The sequence below is a fragment of the Hylobates moloch genome, unplaced genomic scaffold, assembly GCF_009828535.3.
Source record: "Hylobates moloch isolate HMO894 unplaced genomic scaffold, HMol_V3 SCAFFOLD_38, whole genome shotgun sequence".
In the NCBI taxonomy this organism is placed as follows: Eukaryota; Metazoa; Chordata; class Mammalia; order Primates; family Hylobatidae; genus Hylobates; species Hylobates moloch.
Genome location: NW_026652313.1, coordinates 1,783,713 through 1,804,706, shown reverse-complemented (window position 1 = coordinate 1,804,706; position 20,994 = coordinate 1,783,713). Strand labels below are relative to the sequence as shown.

General features: G+C 32.5%; 1 protein-coding gene across 3 annotated transcripts in view; it reads left to right on the top strand.

Moving 5' to 3' along the window:
- Positions 1-20,994, top strand: part of LOC116463486 (glycine receptor subunit beta) — an 87,986-nt gene that overhangs the window by 36,057 nt on the left and 30,935 nt on the right. For all 3 annotated transcript variants that reach the window (XM_032146611.2, XM_032146609.2, XM_032146610.2), the window contains 3 exons: positions 3,979-4,085; positions 5,736-5,803; positions 20,700-20,929. In XM_032146611.2, coding sequence (XP_032002502.1) covers positions 3,979-4,085; positions 5,736-5,803; positions 20,700-20,929 — 405 coding nt within the window. The remainder of the gene's footprint in view (positions 1-3,978; positions 4,086-5,735; positions 5,804-20,699; positions 20,930-20,994) is intronic.

Here is a 20,994-nt window from a genome sequence, read left to right as displayed (position 1 = left end):
TTTGTTTAAGTTCATGTCCAGCTGAAAGGTGTGCAGCCCCACACTTACTACATTCAGGTCTGAGAAGGCCTCTGACAATTGTCATTGCATTTATAGTTCTATGGAGAAATAAAACAATTCCTTTAGACTCAGATTTCTGGTTTTAGCAAGAAGATTAAGACAATATACTCATCCACACCTGTTTTGAAATGAAACTGTGCACTGTGGTCACTGAAGGGTCATGTAAAAGAAAAGAATGTTCTACAGTTAATCGAAAACTGAGCTTCCTCCTTTGGAAATAAATTTCTGGATTTTTCCTTTAGTGCTGGAAAATATTACATCATACAGCTATACAGTCTGACACATTCTCTGCATAACTTTACATATTAGTAATGACATTGGTTCAAGTTTAGGCAAGTGAACAAAAGACGACTGGTTGTAAAAGGCTTTTGATATAAACCTCTATTTTCTCTAGTCATTTGATCACTTTGCCCAAGTAGAATAAGTTATTTTCTTAAATTAATGTCATATTTCCAAGAAATAAATCCTGCTTTTTAATATATTGGAATTGTTGATAGATTTCTTAAAATGAAACAAAATAGCATAGTCAAATGCATAAAACATTGGACTGAGATTCAGAATATGAAGACTTTAATAACAAAGCAGGCATTAAGTATGTGACCTAATTAAAATCATTTAACTCTCCTTTTTCCTGTTTATTTTGTGTTAAGTAATACTAACTTATTTTCTACATTATAAGGATATATATAGTAACATACAGACAAAGGAAAATGTGTTACATGCAAATTATTTTAACTCTTTAAAAGAAAGTGACTATATCCATTTCATCTCTTAAATATATTTTAGTCTGTAGAGATAATTTTAATGTTATTTTAGTATTGATAAGCTAAAAAACATGATTTTTACTTTTTTTAGGTGGGAAAAACCCTGAGTTCATGCATGTGAATATAAACTACACGGGATTTTATTTAAATTTTAAAACATATCTGCATTTCTAATACAAATAAATGTGAATTGTTGATTAAACATTCATGCCAAGTTACCTGCAGCTGAGACATGAAAATATATATTGACACAAGTAAGAATAGACGAAAAGGGGCCATACGATATTTGGTATATTCCCTGGATTTTTTTTTTTTTTTTTGGTTTGCTTGTTTGATTTTCAAAAGATTTTTGTCAAACAATGTTGAGTTTTTGTTGCTAACAAACAAAAATTTCCTTTTAACTGTGGAGAGGTGAAAAACATTTGGAGATGGTAGAAGAGTGAACTGATAGAAACGGCCAATTTATATTTTCAGTACTAATGATTTTTAACAATGCTTAGTAAGATTAATAGAACTCAAGGTAAAATATACATGCCCTAAAGCAATATGTGTATGGATGGTAATAAGAAGATAGATAATATTTCACTTACACTATTGCAGGCTTACCATGGAGCAGGTTTCATTCTTGGCTCTACCACCTTAGAAAAATCTCTTAACCCTGCTGTCTTAGTTTCTTCATATAGCATGTACTCTACAGGTCCATTTACTTACCTCATATTCTTCTACCAACTTTTTTCTACCATTCTCTCCCTCAAAATAACAGCTTTCTGTGTGGTTAATATCTCTTCTGTTTAATCACATGAACATGACTATCAAATGAAAGAATGTAATGGACATAATGGTTGATTCTTCAATATTCATTCCGCACCAGAATATTGATCTGAGCCAGTCATGAATGTTTCTTCCTCCTTGCCAGTAATTAGTTCAGCAATGGTCAATGCTGGGAAGATTCTGAGGGTGGGGGAAGTCATTTTTCCTAAGAGAGCGCCCCAGGACAAAATGCTCTTCTTCTCCTGGAAATGACCAGTGGAACTGCTTACCCCTTACAGCACAGGCAACATGAGGCCGAAATATACCTAGAAGAGATGGCAGATTGGAAGTACTTGAACCAATGTGTATTTAATACTATAAAAACAGTAGGGAACTACAAATATATAGAAGCCATGAATCCCTGAATAATCATACTGTTTTCATTTTGTCTAGTGGGTAATACATCCATAGATAAGAAAAGAAAAGCTACAAATGATTGCCAAACAATATATTTATTAGTTCATGCTTATTAGAGTAAGGTTGCATGGTTGAGGCAAGATTTTACAAATAAGATGAGGTTTAAAAGGGCAGGTTTGGTTTAGATTAGTATAATAAAGAATGGAAGTTACAATATTCCAGGAAGAGAGACTGATTCCGTGGAAGGACAAAATTTGGTAGTGAGATAAAGGGCTAAATATGAGTTTGACTGACACAGTCTACAGCTAGAAGCAGAAAAATCAGCTGGGAAGTTCTAAACTACAAAATTTAGTGTTAATTGTCTTCATGTTGTCTTTTCATTGTTTAGAAGGAATGTACTTGTAAAAGATTTTATATGAAGAGACACAGTAATAGCAGTCCTGAATTGATCCAATACAAGTGTATTTTGTAATCAATCAATTCTTTTTCTTCCTTTGAATGAGAAAACTTGTAGATAGGTTTGAACACTAATTTGCATCCTAATATCCAATTTTCCCACATACCCTCATTCTCTTTAGAGTTTTCCATCTTTTGTTAAAGGATGACAACTGGCTGTAAGGAAGTTATAGTTTTACCTGCAATGGAATGGAAAATCTAATTACCAGCCCTCAAGTTTATGAAGCTGTGATATTGGAGCCAATAAAGCCACGAGAAGCAATTTTTAAAAACTCGTATTATCTCTGCACTTTTGGGAGGTTTAACTGATTGATTTTCATTTTTTAAAATGCTTTGCACTCTGACTGAATTTCTATTTGAAAGGGTTGTCTGTATCAATTCATAGTATTATAAGATTATGTCATACATTTTTTTCTGTTATATCTCACCTACAATAGTTGCCTCTTATTGGCAGATTGTATGAAAATAAACTCAGAAATGCCTAATAGATAAAGAGTTTTGATTTCTATACAAAGCCAAGCCTGTTGCATCTAAGTTTCCTTCATCTAAATTAATATAATTTATGAAATTGAGACTTTTTACCATATCAATACAGAAAACGGCTGAGCTAGGTGCTCCAAGTAGAGTTTTACTCTTCCTTGTGATTGTCATGGATTTTGTGTGTGTGTGTAGGTAATGGGAAAAATTATTACGCATAAAATTTTATGAGGGGTAAAATAAACCAAACCCAAACAAAAACAACAAAACATTTTCCTTAGCTTCTAAGAAAGTGCCTTTCTGAAAAAGGGCTCTTAAGCAGCCACCAATTTTGTCACTTATCATTATTCAAAGTTAATTAAAATAGCAAAACAATGCAGATTTTCCTCTTCTTAATAAAGAGTTTATGACAAATATATGCAGAAAAGCAATAGGTAGTTATCTCTTACAGCTCTGTATCGTATAGAGTATTTTACTTGTTTCATTTATTTGATAATGGTGAAAAGTCTTTTACCAATTCCCTTCTGCCTCCCAGACTGCCATATTTTACTGTGTGAGGAAAATGTTCACTGTATTTCTTGGGGAATATCATTTTATAAACATCAGCATGATTGTCTTAGAATTCTTAAGACCATCTCTCTGGTCAGATTGTTTTTGTGTTGGCAGGTTAATATTACACATTAATATTCAAAAAATGTTCTCTGCTGTTTTTTTCTCATTATGTGCACTCCCTTTATACTTGCCTAGATTTCAATGGCAGGTTGCTTCAGAACAAGTAACCTGTCTGCTTAATTTTACTTTACAGAAAGTAACATGGAGTATTTAGAGCAATGTTTCATATATTTAGTAAAGTTAATTGTTAAAATATATATTTTTTAATAACAATGTCTTTTGGGTTTTTAACAATGTTTACTAGTCTCTATTTCTATTTGAAAAAGCCATACTATAGTTGTGGATTTGTCTGAAAAAGGCAGTCTTTCCTCCCAATGAGAATTACCCATTTCTGTTGTTTGCTATTTATAACTGCTTATCAGGATTTTTCTCTCTCTTATAGTCAGCAGTCAGCAGAGGACCTTGCTCGAGTACCTGCCAACTCCACTAGCAATATCTTGAACAGGTTATTGGTCAGTTATGATCCTAGGATAAGACCAAACTTCAAAGGTTTGTCTCCCCCAATAAATTTTCATTTTTATTGTTTAAAAATTAATTTTATATGTATAAAGCTTTGTGATATTTTATATGTATATGCTTTGTGATGTTCAAAACAGTAAGATTTCAAAGTGATATATACCAAAAATGTCCTTAAGTTCAGAGCAATTCAATGCCTAAAATATTCAGATAAGTAAAATATGAATTCTAATTGTTTTATGGGTTACCTGCTTTTAAAAATTCAAAAAAGGATATACTGTGAATTAATAAGCCAATGTCTGTAATGGGTTTTCTAAGTACTATTCTTAACCTTAGTGGTTTAAAATTTAGACTCTGGAAATAGACCTGGCTTTCATTCACAGACACCAGAGTTATAATTTGCAGAATGATGATTTTCTCATTTAGGGAAAGAGAACAGTTCTGATGTATATTTAGAGTCTTTCTTACTTTTTGTTAGTATTTCACCTTAATAGAAAATTCTCTGTATTCTTTTGCTGAAAAACAATGGCCATATGATTTTTAAAAGCATGTTAGCTTTGTGAATAAAAGTGACTGTATTCTACAACATAGATTATTTTTATTCTAATTAGATATTACCATTTATCACACCTTTTAAGAACCAAAACTATGCTTACAATAAAATAAGCCGTGAGCAGATTGTACAGTTGTATAGACCTTTTTTGTACTTTTGATGAATTAGAAAAAAGCTGTATGAAAAAAAATCTCCTCTGGAAAACTATAATCCTTGTTGCTGGTTAAGGACAGGTATTAATGTAGATCAGATTAACATTATAAGGCTTGATTTTTTTTTGCCTTTAGGAAAAAAAATGGTCTGCAGCTGCTTCTAGTCAACTGAAGTTATACAACTATGTTGTAAAAATGGGTTTTTGTTCATTACCAGGACCTATTCAGTTACTTTCAACAACAGCCATGGTCTAGGTTGTCACATGTCTACCATATATTGATTCACCACCTGTTTTTCATCAGTTAGTGGTTATGTGGCTAAAAGGCTAAATTCACATTTTCCCTTTGTTAGCACAACCAGCAGCCACAATGAGTTGAAAAAAAATAGAAAGAAATTTGCAACATTATACCTTAGTTCTCACTCTGTGAACTTTCAAATTATTTTTCAAAAGGTCAGGCAAAATCTTTATCATGACTCTGCTATGTGTCCAATTAGCTTTGCATTTTCATGAATTAAAAATTAAAATGTAATAATTATAAGTAAAATTTATTGAATATTGTTTTACCTATTAAAGTAAGAATTTGAACTGATTAGAAAAATGCAAAAAAATTAAACTCTGTTTTCAAAATGATTCTTTAAGAATAATTTGTAGTTCCTTAAAGTAAATGTATTAGGGCAATTTTTAAAAAGATTTAAAAGTAAATGTATTTTACAGAGTCTCTACAATTTAAGACATAATTCTTCCTGAAAAAAGAACATTATAAAATATAATTGAACTCATTTTTTATTTGTATTATGATTCCTATTTAGAAAAATATGTTAATAGCAATTATGAACATGTTATACTGAGACCATAGATTTTGCATTCCTTATGGATTGGAAAAAATATAATAATTAAATGTGTAAACCAAAAAACTATGATGATTCTGACCAAGTTTTTTACAGCTAATAAATATATTCTTAATTTTTATTCATAGGCATTCCTGTTGATGTAGTAGTCAACATTTTCATTAATAGTTTTGGATCCATTCAAGAAACAACAATGGTAAGATTGTAATTAATATTTTGTCAAATATTTCAATAGAGGAGATAGTGAAAGTAGCATTAAAACTGAACAATAAGGAGCAACTCAAAAAATCCATGCCCTTTCCTAGTATAAAATGTCCAAATTTCTAGATTTTGTTAAATCAGTGATTTCAGTTACCCACATAATTTTGCAATTCAAATTTAGCTTTAATATTGCAGTAAAACTTACAGACTTAAAAGAATCGATGTATTCCCCCTGAAAAACTGTGATTGGATACAACCTGGAGAAAGGACTTATGCCATGAAGACTCTTGGGCAACAGTTTTTGTTTTCTAATATGCTTATATGTTGGAACATTCAAAATGTTTTAAGTATTCAAGCTTTTTTCTTCCAATTTCCTGAGAAGAATCTTTGTTTTATCTGTTATGTCCATTTTGTGATATGTAGAGCAGGGAATTGTAAGAAACAAATAAGAAAATTGATTTTCATAAGACAGGGCAATGTGAACGCCTTGAAAAGATGGTGCAGCAAGATGAAAGGGCCGGGAAAGGCAGGTGAAGCCCACTTCCCAAAGAAGTGACAAGCAGACTCGTGTCTTGAAGGGAATAGGAAAGAGGTTCGAGAGAGGTTTGGCTGTTGTCCATGATAAGTTGGACTTTAGGGACAAAGTTTTCGATAAAGTAATATTAGTAGATTTCCTGAGCCTCTTGAAAGCCATTTGATAAAGTCTATTTGCTTATTAAGGTTTTAGAATATTAAATTTGTGCTATTTTTGACAAACCACATGGTGAAATAATACTTCAGGGGAAGAAAGAAGACCTAAGGTATTTTTTCCTGTATTTTTGGGAGATACTTTTATTTTATTAAATAATAATATAAGATTTTGATTGCGAGCCTAGTAAGAATGGCAAGAGTACAGTCTAATTTTCCTGAGAATATCTCAGACTAGTGAAATAATTACTTAAAATACTTACTCCATTATTCCTAGTAGCAGCAGCGTAGTACATTATAAAAGCAACTGTACATTGCATTTACTTAATGACACCTATTTTTATATTTTAATTGTGATGAGAGTGTTATTTATTTGTAGAAGTATATATTTAAGCTAGGTAATGGACAACGTGTAGATATTTTAGAGAATTACTTAAAAGATTTGGGGATTATGTCCAAAATTCACTTCCAGTGACTTTTTACATCATTTAAATAACCTAGACATGCATTATAAATCACTAGGACACCTCTCTGAAATAAAATATAAACTACTATATATGACTCAAGAGACAGTATAGCACTCATTAACTGAAAATGTGGTTAATCTATCTATATACTTCACTTTCCAAGAGTAAGAGATATCATTTTCTCAAGGTAAAACTTTGCAGGAATCTACTTGATCTCCACACCCCGTTCTGTACCCTGGTTATCTAGCATGACACCACTACACTAATACGGAAACACAGCTATCAAGATATTGCATCCTGTAGGAAACATCCCCACTCTTTATCTTGCATGCCCCTGTGATCAGATCTGAGAGAGTTTTAGGTCAGCTAATGCAAGGATCTTTTTTCCTTCTTTGCATATATCATAGCTCAGTAGGTATCATTAATGTATCTATTTTGTAATAAATACTGAATTCCTTCCAACTATCAGGAAGGAATTCTGGTAGGTCTCATCAGTAGTTACTTGATTGTACTGAGTTGAAAATACCAGGGAGCATGTAATATTTACATAATTTCTTACAGAGTTTTGATGATTATGATAAAATATTTCATCATTTCTAATATTATATCCTTTCACTCATCTGCACAGACCCATCCCAGTAGTTAGCCAAGAATAACTTATCCTTGGCACCAGATTCAATAAATTCTCACCATGGAGTCTTTACCCTTGCTTTTTATTCTTGATCTTCTTCTCTTCTAAACAGAAATTTTTATGGCTATTCTCACTCCCTTTGCGCACTCTTTTCAATCTAGGTTTTTCATCTCTATTATTTACCTGTTACTTTAATAGCTTCTATACTGTAATTAAATTATTTTTGTGTGTATTCCTTTTATTCTGTAATGGACTGTAAACTCATAAAATTAGCAATAATGTATTCTACTTATTCATTTTTCCATAAAATACAGAAGATATTAGGCACTCAATAGTGAACACATAAATAAATATTTTTATATTACCCAATAGTGAATGAATAAATGAACAAGTAAAATTGCTATTTGTTTAGTTAAGTAAGATGGTTGGTGGAACAAATTTAAACAGTAGACTAATGAGCATTTAGATGGCTTAATAACAGACTGAATAATGTCATTACTACAGAGTGTAATTTTGAAAACTTTGAAAACCTTTATCTAAAGGAGTCAAATTATTTATATTCATTATTTCTTTGATTATATAGCCTGGATGAAAACCAATCTGCCATTCACTTTATATTGACCGACATGCCTAAATGTTTTAAGATCAGAACTACACTCATTAAATAGATGTAAATATTCCATTTTACAATAATTATTCTTTTTTGCTTCCAGCAATATTTATTTTATATACCCTTATAAAGTTGAATTGTACGCATATATCATTTTACAGTCGTATTTCATATATTTGCTCAGTCTTCTCAAGGCAAATGCTGTAATACCTTGTTGCTTAATAGTTAGGCAAGCATAAGTCATTATAGATATATAAATGACATTAAAATCTTTCAAAAGAAAAAATTCATATAGACAACACTTCATTTCTTCATAATTTGTTATAAGCAATGGTCAGAAAATAATAGTGATAACACAGAAGTGTAACCCAAAAGGGTATACATGTCTGGACAGGAGTTATGTTATGAGAGGATACTTCTTCAAAACAAACAAAAATAATAAAAATAAACAAAAAAAGTTCCCCAAAACAAGAGTTTGAGAAAGCAGAGAGTATTAGATTTGTCTACATATAGGATGTACATTCATGGCACTATAATGGTGGGCTGTGTGTGAGTTGTGTCATCCAACAGGCTTGTGTTTGAGTCTGTTGTGTCCTTGCTGTGTTACTAAAGGGAGTGAATAAGTTACAAATTAAAACAACGGTATTTTGACTGGCATAGCAACCACTATGCCAGTGATGATGACTTTTTGGTTGTCATACATTAGCAAATTAATTTAAAATTTCATAGTAGTATATTATCCTAAAAACTGAATTATTTCTAATTGTATTAGCAGCCCTACTGTATATGTGTGGCTTTGTCTATTACTGGCCTCCTAGAAATCTCCCCTACAAGGATCTACAAAAACAAAGGAAGTCCTGGCCAGGCACAGTGGCTCATGTCTGTAATCCCAGGAACTTGGGAAGCTGAGGCAGGTGGATCACTTGAGGTCAGGAGTATAAGACCAGCCTGGCCAACATTGTGAACCCCATCTATACTAAAAATACAAATAAATAAATAAATAAATAAATAAATAAGCCGGGCATCATGGTGGTGCACACCAGTAATCCCAGCTACTTGGGAAGCTGAGGCTGGAGAATCACTTGAATCCAGGAGGTGGAGTCTGCAGTGAGCTGAGATCGTGCCAAAGGAAGTCTTAACATTTAAAAAGCTTCAGTATTGCCCTGTGCTTTCCTCTGAAGTTCAAACCATTCTACTTCAGCAGATAGTGCCTATTAAAGAAAGCACAATGCAGAACACAGAGCCTGGAAGTAGATATAACATGAATAGCCACGAGTCAGGTGTCAGAAAGATGGAGGGCAACTTTTAAAGGAAGAGGGGCAGACCATTTCATCAGTGGATAATGTTGATTATCAACCGAGAAGCAAGCAAAGTTATTGGCATTAATGTTATTGCCAGGAAATCTTAACCAATTCTATTTGGAAAAAATTTGTTTTTGCTTTTTTTTCTCTAAATTTAGATGCTAAATGTTGCTGGCTAAACTAGAAGTCACCTCACATTGTTCATAAGCCATAATTGTGTAGTGGAGGAAAAATTACAGCCTTATTAATGTTCCTTAAGCTCTTCCATATCTCTATGGTTGTATGCTGCTTCAGCCTGTTTTATGGCCTCATTGTGAAGCTTTACAGTTCCTATTTCTCATGTCTGTGTGCTCATTTGTATTTTGCTACCTTACATTTTTGTAAGGTATCATTATCAATACTATAAGTGGTATTTACCAACATTAACAGTAGCATCACCAAAATTGTCAAATAAATGTTATCATCCCAATGTGAAGTTGCTGGAACAGTCAGTTCTAGTTCTACCAGTCTATGTGCTACTGCTTGTGACAACTGAAATAAGAGTATTCAAAACAGTGAGAAGAATGATTTGTTAGGTGCTAGGTGACATCTGTTCTACAGTTATGCTTACAATATTTGTTGAGTTTCCATTCAGTTCCTAACTTTGGCTTTAATCAGCAGGATTTTCATAATTGAAAATGTGACCTATTGAACTTATGTGGGGAAAACTAGGTATTATGGTGTATTGTCATAATCTATACACTGACACTTTGCCTTATCAGAAATACATAAAAGCTCTTTCATGGAAATAAAAGCCTGTTTATACAATCCATTTTCTTTCTTTAGTTTAGGCATGCTTTGTAATTATATTGAATTATTATTGCACTATAATTCATGATCCTGTCAGACTTTCTATGCCTTTTTGTTCCATGACTTTTTATTTTAATAATAGATGGCAACTCCTTTTGGGAAACACAGCTGTGACTGTCAAGAAAAAAAATCATATTTGAGATCCACTAAAAATGCTTGATTCTAGTTCTTGGTAATTGCTCATCTTTGTTGTTTTAAAACAATTTTATTTTATATATTTTTATATTTAGATTTAAAATGCTTTCCTTAAAACTTGCCTAAGTTTACTATTTATATTTTGTTTTTGTTGTTAATTTTAAAGCGTGTACTATAGAATAATAGAATTTACTGTAGAATAATATTAGACATATTTGTCCCATTTTTATTTCACATATCTTAGTAGATTTTACATCTTAGATGTAAAATCATAAGCATTAAACTGATTTCATATTTATTTTTCTCATGTTATTCATCTTCAGGGTTTGCACTCTGTTGTTGGCTGAATAATGGCTCCCTAAAGATGTTCATGTAATCACTGGTAATCACAATTCTTATATGAAATTTCTAATCTCACTAGAGGCTAAATTTTTATCCGTTTCAAACCTGTGGATGTGCTGTTTTATGTAATAAAAAGGACATTTCAGATGTGACTAAATTAAATATTTGGAGATCGGGGGCGAGTATCCCAGTTTCTTCAAGTGAGCCAGTATAATTGCTAGCGTTCTTCTAAGACAGAGACAGCAATATCAGGGTCAGTGGTAGTAGCTGTGATGCAGGAAGCACGAAGCGGTAGTCATGCAAGGAAGGGACCACGACTCAAGGAATGCAGGTGACCTCTAGACGCTGAAGAAGCCAAAGGAAACAGGTTCTTTCCTCAGAGGCTTCAAAGGAACCAACCCTTCAGACAGAACAATTGACTTCAGCTCAGTGAACATGATTTTGGTCTTCTAAGCTACAGAACTGTAAGATACTAAATTTGTGGTGCTTTAGGCCACTGTTTTTGGTTATTTTGTTACAGTGGCAATTGGAAACTAGTACATATGCTGATGAGCATTTGTTAGTATTTTTTTTTCCTTCTGAATTCTGCTGGAGGTTTATCTGATTGCATATAACTTCCTCCCAAGTCCAGCTGAAGGATTATCTGATTATAACATAACTTTTTCCATATACGAAAATGCCAGACTAATCAGTTGTATTTTATTGAGTAATTACTTAAACCTCTCACTCATTAAGGTTAATTCTATTAAGGATGTAATTTTTAAATATATATATATGTTTTTAGTAGTTAAAATATACTTTATTCCTTTCTCTATGTCAAAGTTACCTTTTTTCAGTGTATGTACATGAAACTGAACAATTTATTATGGATACTTCCCTCATTACCTTTTTCTTCAAGTTACATTATTTGGAAGCATTGGTGATTAAATTTCACAAGTAAGAGTACTGTCTTAGGCATTGAGGAAGGATGAAAAATGTCCAAGTTTTGTTTTCTCTTTCCAGTAATTTGGTTATTGTTATTAATGGATATGAAATAAATTAATGGTGTGAATAATGCTAGACAACTTCCTGAACTGAACTGTCAACATGATACAGAAGGCATTTCCTCATTCCTGTATTTAATAGAAGTGTATTGGATGCTTTTTATACTCAGCCTCAGCAGGTTTCTATTCTTGATGGGGTTTCCAGCCTAGTGTGGCACCACAGCACCACCTAGCAGGCTCTCCTAATAGAAGTGGACTATGAGCATAGATCTAGAAAAATTAATTATCCATAAGGATTTATTGAAGAATCTTTAATTAAAAACCTTGAAAAATTATATATTGAGAAAAATCACTACTATATAACCTAAGAGCTTTTACAGGCATTCGGGTAACTTGCAATTCTTATATGAAATTTTAACCTGACTAGAGGCTAAATTTTAAATCCTTTTCAAACCAGGCTTTTAATAGCCCTATTGACAGAACTTTAATTATAATGCTGCTAGATGCTGTAAGAGCTGATCTCTTTTATTTATTTGAATGCTAATTTTTGCCATAATGCAAAGAAAACAGATGAATTTAAGATTACATATATGAGCTATTCTAACAACATTACAAAATACAAACAGTTCTTAATATTAAAATATCATTTATGAAACTTAACTGATTACATTGTCTTGTTGTGAAATGTTTTATTGCCTTGAAGAAATAGTTTAATTTGGGTGTTAATTGGTTCTAAAAGTTTTTGGAGACCATCCATTTTTTCAGATAATGATTAATAGTGTGCTATTTGGAATGAACAATGAATAGTATTTGTCACCAAGTACTTTAAAAGCAATTAAGTAATTTCCCACTCATAAAAGAAGTCTGTTTCTGATGGGAATTTGTTTCTTGCAAAATAAATTATAGAGCTATAATTACTGTGATTGAATAATTGAAAATGAAAATAAATAGGTTTCAAAGATGGTTATCTTAAAATAAAGCATTTGAAATGCCAATAAGTAGTAATTATTTGAAAATACTCATAAAACATTAACCAAAACATGTAACTAGTGAGCTTTTATCTTTTAATGAATGTTCAACACAAACTATTAACTTAAATTGTAAAAATTTGAAATATTCTTAAAAGATACATAAGCTTGCTGGAACTTGTGTTGAATCATAATATTATATGGCCTCATTAATAGAAAAGAATCTTTGAAGAACTTTCATAATGAAATAAGAAGTAATAATCAGGACGATACATTGAATGAACCAATGAAGTAGGCAATTTCCAGTTTTGGTGATGCTCATTAGAATACGACGCTGATGGAATTCTATTTAAAAAAAATAATTGGGGTAGAGACCCATTTGAACTTTTTTTGTGGTGTATTGAGGTTACAATGGTGCAGCTTAAAGCAAAAAGAGTTTAGGAGATGCTAAAAAATATATGTTAGCACTGTGTTGAGATTTGAGATCTAGAGGTGAATGACTGTTCAAAGTAATCGTAGGTAGATCACCTCAGTACAGAGAAACCCAAATATGTTACACTATATGCAGAATTTTTTGAAGCAAAAAAGCATATTAAGCACTCTACAAGCATTAAAAAGGAATAACAACAACATGAAGGATATTTCCTAATAAAATGAAAAAGTTTTTTAGCACCTAATATCTCCAGGTGCAGTTCATGTACTTTGCATATAACATCTCACAGAATTCTTCCTAAAACTCTATGTTGTGAGTGTATGATTATTATCCCTATCTTATATAGAAGGGAACTTTGTCTTCCATTTACTCCTTAATCCCCTGCAATTTTGTTTTTGATACACCACTGTACCCAAAATGTTTTTGCTACAATCTTCAGTGGCTTCCTCATTTGCTGAAAGTAGTCAGTGTTTTTGTTTGCTTGTTTGTTTTTGTATTTTACCTTCTGTGGCACTTGCTGCAGTTGACCATCACAAAGCTTTTGTTCTTTTGGTTTGGTGAAATCACATTCTTAGGATTTTTTTCTTTTTCAGTCGTCTAGCCAGTCCTTTAAATGCTTACCCTCCCAGGTGTTTTTGTGTTTCTTGTTTTTGTTTTTGTTCTGTATTCCTGCTCTAAGTAATAATTTTGAACAAAGCTATTCTTAGTCTTGATTTTTTTTGGTAATGTTTTGAAGGTTCATGCATGTTGTAATATGTATCAGAATCTCATTCCTTTTTTATGGCCAAATAATATTCCATTATGTGTGCATGTACATACCAAATTTTGGTTGTTTATCTCTTAACGGACATGGGTTATTTTCACCTTTTGGCTACTGTAAATAATGTTGCTATGAACATGGGTGTACAAGTGTATCTGTTGGAGTGTCTGCTTTCAATTTTGGGGGGTATATACTAGGATTGGAATTGCTGAATCATATATAAATTCTGTGTTTAGCTCTTTGAGGAAAATATATAATTTTTAAAAGTTTAAGACAGACTTATAGTGAAGACATATCAGTGGTTTATTTGATGCACTAATAAGGGAACCAACAGCATAGTGAAGCTGATTCAAGGAAGAATTCAAGAGACTGCAGTAAAAGAAATAAAGCTGAAATTAGATTGTTAAATTTAATACAAAACTTGTTAATGTTATACAGAGACATATAGGCATAGTCTTGGAGAATTTTTTTTTCTACAAGACAGAAATCATTAGTAACATCAATTTTTAAAATTTATCTAATTTTACAGTCATAACCCTAATCAATAGAAAGTAGCAATTCAAAGTTACATTGTCCTGGAGAATCACAGGCATTAAGGTGGGCTTATTAGACATTGTTTTAGTGTGATATTGAAAGAACAAACAATATTTTTGCCTTATCTTAAAATTTTGGATTTTTTTTCTTAACTTTGTATTTCTTGACTTTGATTTTGTTTATGGTGTTTTTTGCATTCACTTTTTAAGAGTAGACTCAATGTAGACATTATTGTAGCTTTATTCATAATTGACAAAAATGTCATTTACTAAATGGATGGATAAACACACCAAATTGGTACATTTGTTACCAAACATAATTAGATGTTATCCTCCAAAGTTTATCTTTTATATTAGGTTTCATTCCTAGTTTAGAACATTCTATGAGTTTTGTCAAATGTATAATGATATATATTCACCATTATAGTATCATACAGAAGAGTTTCACTACCCTAAAAATCATCTGTGCTTTGCCTGTTCATCCCTTTCTCCTCTCTGAATTCTGGCACCACTGGTCTTTTTATTGTCTCCATAGTTTTGCCTTTTCCAGAATGTCAGATAATTGGAATCGTACATTATGCAGCCTTTTCAGATTGGCTTCTTTCACTTAATGATATGCACTTAATGTTCCACCGTATCTTTTCATGGCTTGATTGTTCAGTTCTTTTTAACACTGAATAATATTCCATTGTCTGAATGTAACACAGTTTACTTACCCATTCATCTACCGAATGACATTTTCATCAATTATGAATAAAGCTACAATAAACATCCAAGTGAAGGGTTTTGTGCTGACATGTTTTCAGCTCCTTTGGGCGAATACCTAGGAGTGTGATTGCTGGATCATATGGTAAAAGTATGTTTTGTTTTGTAAGAAACCACTGTCTCCAAAGTCGCTGAACAGTTTTTCATTTTTATCAACAACGAATGAGTTTTTTCCACTTTTTCCACATCCTTGCGTTCGTTATTGTCAGTGTTCTGGATTTTGGCCATTCAAACAGGTGTGTAGTGGTATCTGATTGTTGTTTTAATTTGCATTTCCCTGATGTCATAGGATGTTGAACATCTTTTCATACACTTATTTGCCATCTGTATATATTCTTTGGGATAGTATCCATTCAGGTCTTTTGGACATTTTTTAATTGAGTTGTTTGTTTTCTTATGGTTGAGTTTCAAGAGTTCTTGGTATATATCTCGGCCTTGATTTTAACTCCTACCTTTCCACTGTCTGTTGCTTGGCCCCTGAATTGTTTGGGCCGTTTTCTCTATCTTGATATTTAATCATTCTTACTATGATTGATTATATTGTATTGTTGATGAAACTGATTAAGAAGTGGTATCTTTTTGCCTCTGTCTTTATTCTGCTTTTCCCATGTGTCACCCACCACCTGTCAAAGTTTTTACTCTTTGGGAACCTCACCAGATTTAAGTTCTACAGCCTTTCCTGATCCCTGGTGTCTGGCGTGATCATTTATTCTCTCAACAAGTATTGCTTTGTTCTTACATCCCTTAAGGTCTTTACCAATTGTTTCATGACTTGTTCAATCATCACTTCCTGAGGATATGGACCCCATGTTCTTATCCCTCCTAGAAAGCTCAGACCTTTGAACATGGGAAGTCTTTATTAATGAATAACTGTTGAATTAATGAACAAATGAAGGAAGGAATGATTGTTTAACATAGTCCAGCAAAACCAGTTTTTAAATGAGCCTCTTTAATCACTGAATTTAATCTGGACCATAATAACAAGTAGTCCACACAACAAGTTTGCCATGTTACTTCATATATCTCTAGTCAGTGAAATCTGAATAATAGTCTAAAAATCTCAGATTTGTTTTCTAGTACCATTTTGTGTTGATCTCTGTATGGCTAGCACCTAATGTAGTGCTTGATTTTTAGTACATATAAAAATTCCTTCCAAAAGCTTTTGAAGAATTAGTAAAATGTTAGCTTTAATAATGTTTAGCAGCCAACTAAAACTTCTAGGTAACATCTTTACAATAATAGAAAAGGAATGCTGTCAATAGTAATGTCTGCATATTCAAAATGGTGATAATAGACATAATGATAATAATGTTAATAATACATATAATAAAAGTAATAAACTTTTGTGAGTACTCACTTGAGGCCAGGTTTCATGCTTTCGGTAGAGTATCTCCTTTAATTCTTAGAGTAACTGTGGACTAATTTTACTGACAAGGAATTTGAGGCTTAGAGAAGTTAAATAACTTGACTTAAACCCATATAGCAAATTATTTAGCACAGAATTTAGACCCAGATTTCTCTAACTACAGGTCTAAGCATAGGTATCAATTCATTAGTTAGCTGAAACTGATCTTCAGAGTCAAAATTAGATGTGCATTGTGAACTGGTTTTTGTTTTATGTTTACATAGCCTTTTTCAAGTTATGTTTGACTGATGTTCAATGTCCCTTATGGTTATTTTTTTAAAAGCAAGGGGAGCTCACAGCTTTATCCTTGCTAACCAGACCAGGAAAATGAATATATCATTAATAAATAATTTTTGAATGAATGATTTCATTTACCTAGGGATTTAGATGGAATTTAATTAAATGTTCTCTGAAAGTCTGTGATCTAATCTGTAGCTGGATTCCCAAGGATGCAAAATGGGAAGAAAATAAAGGAAACCTGTTTATTTATATAGCAGGTTCTATGTTAATCCTTTACACTGAGTATTTTATTTAATCCTCACATTAGGATATCTATATATATCCTCTCTCTCTCTCTCTATATATATATCCTATATATATCTATCTATCCTATATATGTATCCTCTCTATATATCCTATATATATATATATACTCTCTATATATATCCTATATATATCCTTTATATATATCCTATATATCATACACACACACACACACACACACACACACACACACACACACACACACACTATATTAAGAAACTGAGTTTAGAAGGGCTAAGAAACTTGCTCAGGGCCAAACTTTTAAGACTTAGAGGTGAACTCTTAATCAGCCCTTTTACCTTTCCAAGCCCATGCTGTCTCCATTATACCAGCCTTTATCAATTACGTTATTATAAATTTTTAAAAAGTTATTTATGAAGGTATAAAGACTAAAATGGAGGTTGACTATAAATAAAGTGTTCTTACATCATTTCTAATTTTTCCATAGTTGGTTGTTGTTTTGTCAAGGCTATGTAGGGCTCTTCTCTATCTTACACAGCTTTCTGCTGATTAAAATGCTTGGACTTAATATACTGATAAAAAATACAAATGTATTCTTGGGTTGTGTAGAAACATTCATAAGATTTGAAGAAGGATTTAGGATAGCAAACTTCACATGGAGAAACACTATTAAAATTCCTATAGAAATTTAAAAACAAAGCTATTTTTTGTAAATAATTTTAGATTAGTTAACCATATCATTTTGAAAATAGGTAGAACATGGAATTATGCTTCCAAAACATGTGTGCATGTATGGAAATTTTAAGGGGAATATTGTATGATACAGGCTTAATTTATGAACTTTCACCCCAAAAATATAGAATGACTTCTTTTTTAATTATGCAAAACATGTTGAAGTTGAATACTAGCATTTCTTTAATTTCTGTCAGATAATACCATGAATATTATTATAAAATAGTGATATAAAATCTTTAGAAATTAATTACTGAGCAGCCAATCAGCATACATTCCCAAAGATATTTGTTTTGGTCTGGATAAAGAATACCAATGAGTGGCCGAGTATGGTGGCTCATGTCTATAATCCTAGTACTTTGTGAGACCAAGGAGGGAAGTTTGCTTGATCCCGGGCTTTCGAGACCAGCCTGGCCAACATAATGTGATATCATCTCTATACAATTTTTTTTTTAATTACCCAGGAGATTGAGGCTGCAGTGAGCTGTGATAGTTTCACTGCACTCCAACCTAGGCAACAGAGCAAGACCCTGTCTCAAAAATAAAAATAAAAATCTAAAGTAAATAAATAAAGAATACCTATAAGGTTTTAATACTTATATCCCTATACATTTATGTAATATTCTATCAAAAGGAGATAAACTAATATTAGGCTGAAATAAAGCATTCTAACTCTGGAAGCCACATTGGCAATGTTTCTTGGGAGCTACACCCAAATAATACTGAAATACTCTTGTCAAGAATAAGACAATATCTCAACTGTTATTTTATTTTCTATCCATCCCTATTTCAGAAAGAGTTGAGGTATATGATAAGAAAAATACAATGAAGTAATTGAGAAAGAACTGAATGTGTAAGAGACATACAATGATAATTGCACCAGGATATGAGAGGTAAATTGTTAATGCAATTGGTAGTAGAGTTAATGTTTAGCTTCCCAGCTACAAGACTAAAAGAAAAACACAATTAAGTCTTATTTTCCAGTCATATGAAGCATATAAAAGCATCAGGAGAGCATTTTGATAGTGTAAACTCTGAGGATTAAATGTGGTTTTTACTTAGCACATGGTAAATACCTATATAATGGTATGATAGTAATATATTTCTAACAACTTAAAAATTAAATAAGGAATTCATCCTGTGTATTTTGATATAAGGGTCATTGATTACAATAAAGGGTCATAGCTTTAACAACAAGTATGTAAAATATACATACACAGCTGCATCTGGTTATTTCTTATACTGAAACTTAATATCAAATTAAGGACATAATATTTTATCATAATATTATGAATGCATATTTTAAATATAGCAATTCAAAGTTATAGGGTTTTGGTGATTTACCTTGATAAAATACAGCACCTAAAGGTGGTGATATGGTTTGGGCATGTCCCCACCCAAATGGCATCTTGAATTGTAGCTCCCATAATTCTCACATGTTGTGGGAGGGACCTGGTGGGAGATAATTGAATCATGAGGGGAAGTTATTTCCCTATTTTTCTTATGATAGCGAATAAGCCTCATGAGATCTCATGGTTTTATAAAGGAGAGTTCCCCTGTACGTGCTGTCTTGCCTGCCACCGTGTAAATCATGCCTTTGCTCCTCCTTCACCTTCTGTCATGACTGTGAAGCCTCCCATGCCATTTGAACTGTGAGTCAACTAAACCCCTTTCCTTTATAAATTACCCATTCTTAGGTATGTCTTTATTGGTAGCATGAGAACAGACTAATACAGAACGTAATAGAATAATTTTCAGTCTGTGTATTTCAAGGAAGATTTTTAGCAAATAATTTGAAATGAATTACACTGAGTGTTCAAAATGATGTTAAGTGGCTATCAGCCACATGCTTTGGCTAAGGTAGTATAATTCATATTTTATTAGAAAATGCTTGAAACTAATGTGCATTCCCTCTAAAGTAGAGGGCCATGCCTGTCTTCCTGCAATGGATAAAAACGTTTGCCACATTGTGTCTGTTGAAAGCCTTCACTCCATGAGATAGATAGGTTTTAGTCTTGGACATTCTGCCTTCACTCCATGAGATAGATAGGTTTTAGTCTTGGACATTCTTGAATTAATTTTTGTAGGTGTCGCAATAATCATCAGATATTAAGTAATACTCTAAATTTCATTATGAATTTTAATTTTAAGATATGTATATACTTGGACAAAAAGTTGTGGGGAAGAATGATAGTAATACTTAGTGATTCTCAGGCTTTTATGGTACTACCATCTAATCAACTGTAATAATTGGTGTTTGTATAAAGGTAAAGGAATTATCAACAAGGTTATATTCTGATGTTTGAGCTAGCAAGTGCTACAGAATGTCTGCAGAGAGTAATTACGTAGAGACAAGTGTCTTTATAAAGCTAATGGAGCTCTCCTTTAGTGACACAGTTGTTGTGATCTTGGTTGATGTTGGAAGAACAAAAATATTTGTGCCACTAATCATTGTAACTCTTTTTGTTTTGGGGCCGAATAAGTTCTTAAAAATAGCGCGGTGGCTCACGCCTGTAATCCCAGCCAGACCATTCTGGCTAACACAGTGAAACCCCGTCTCTACTAAAAATACAGAAAATTAGCCGGGCGAGGTGGTGGGCGCCCGTAGTCCCAGCTACGTGGGAGGCTGAGGCAGGAGAATGGCGTGAACCCCGGGGGGCGGAGCCTGCAGTGAGCCGAGATTGCGCCATTGCACTCCAGCCTGGGCAACAGCGAGACTCTGTCTCAAAAAAAAAAAAAAAAAAGCAATAAACATACACATGTCCACGCATGTACTTTTTCTTCAGGACTATAGAGTTAACATCTTCCTGAGACAAAAATGGAATGACCCCAGGCTGAAGCTCCCCAGTGATTTTAGGGGTTCAGATGCACTGACAGTGGATCCAACGATGTACAAGTGTTTATGGAAACCTGATTTATTTTTTGCAAATGAAAAAAGTGCCAATTTTCATGATGTAACCCAGGAAAACATCCTTCTCTTTATTTTTCGTGATGGGGATGTCCTTGTCAGCATGAGGTACTCTTTTATATTTAATATTTGTGCATTTATATTTTCCTTCTAAAATCAATGGATGACAGAGA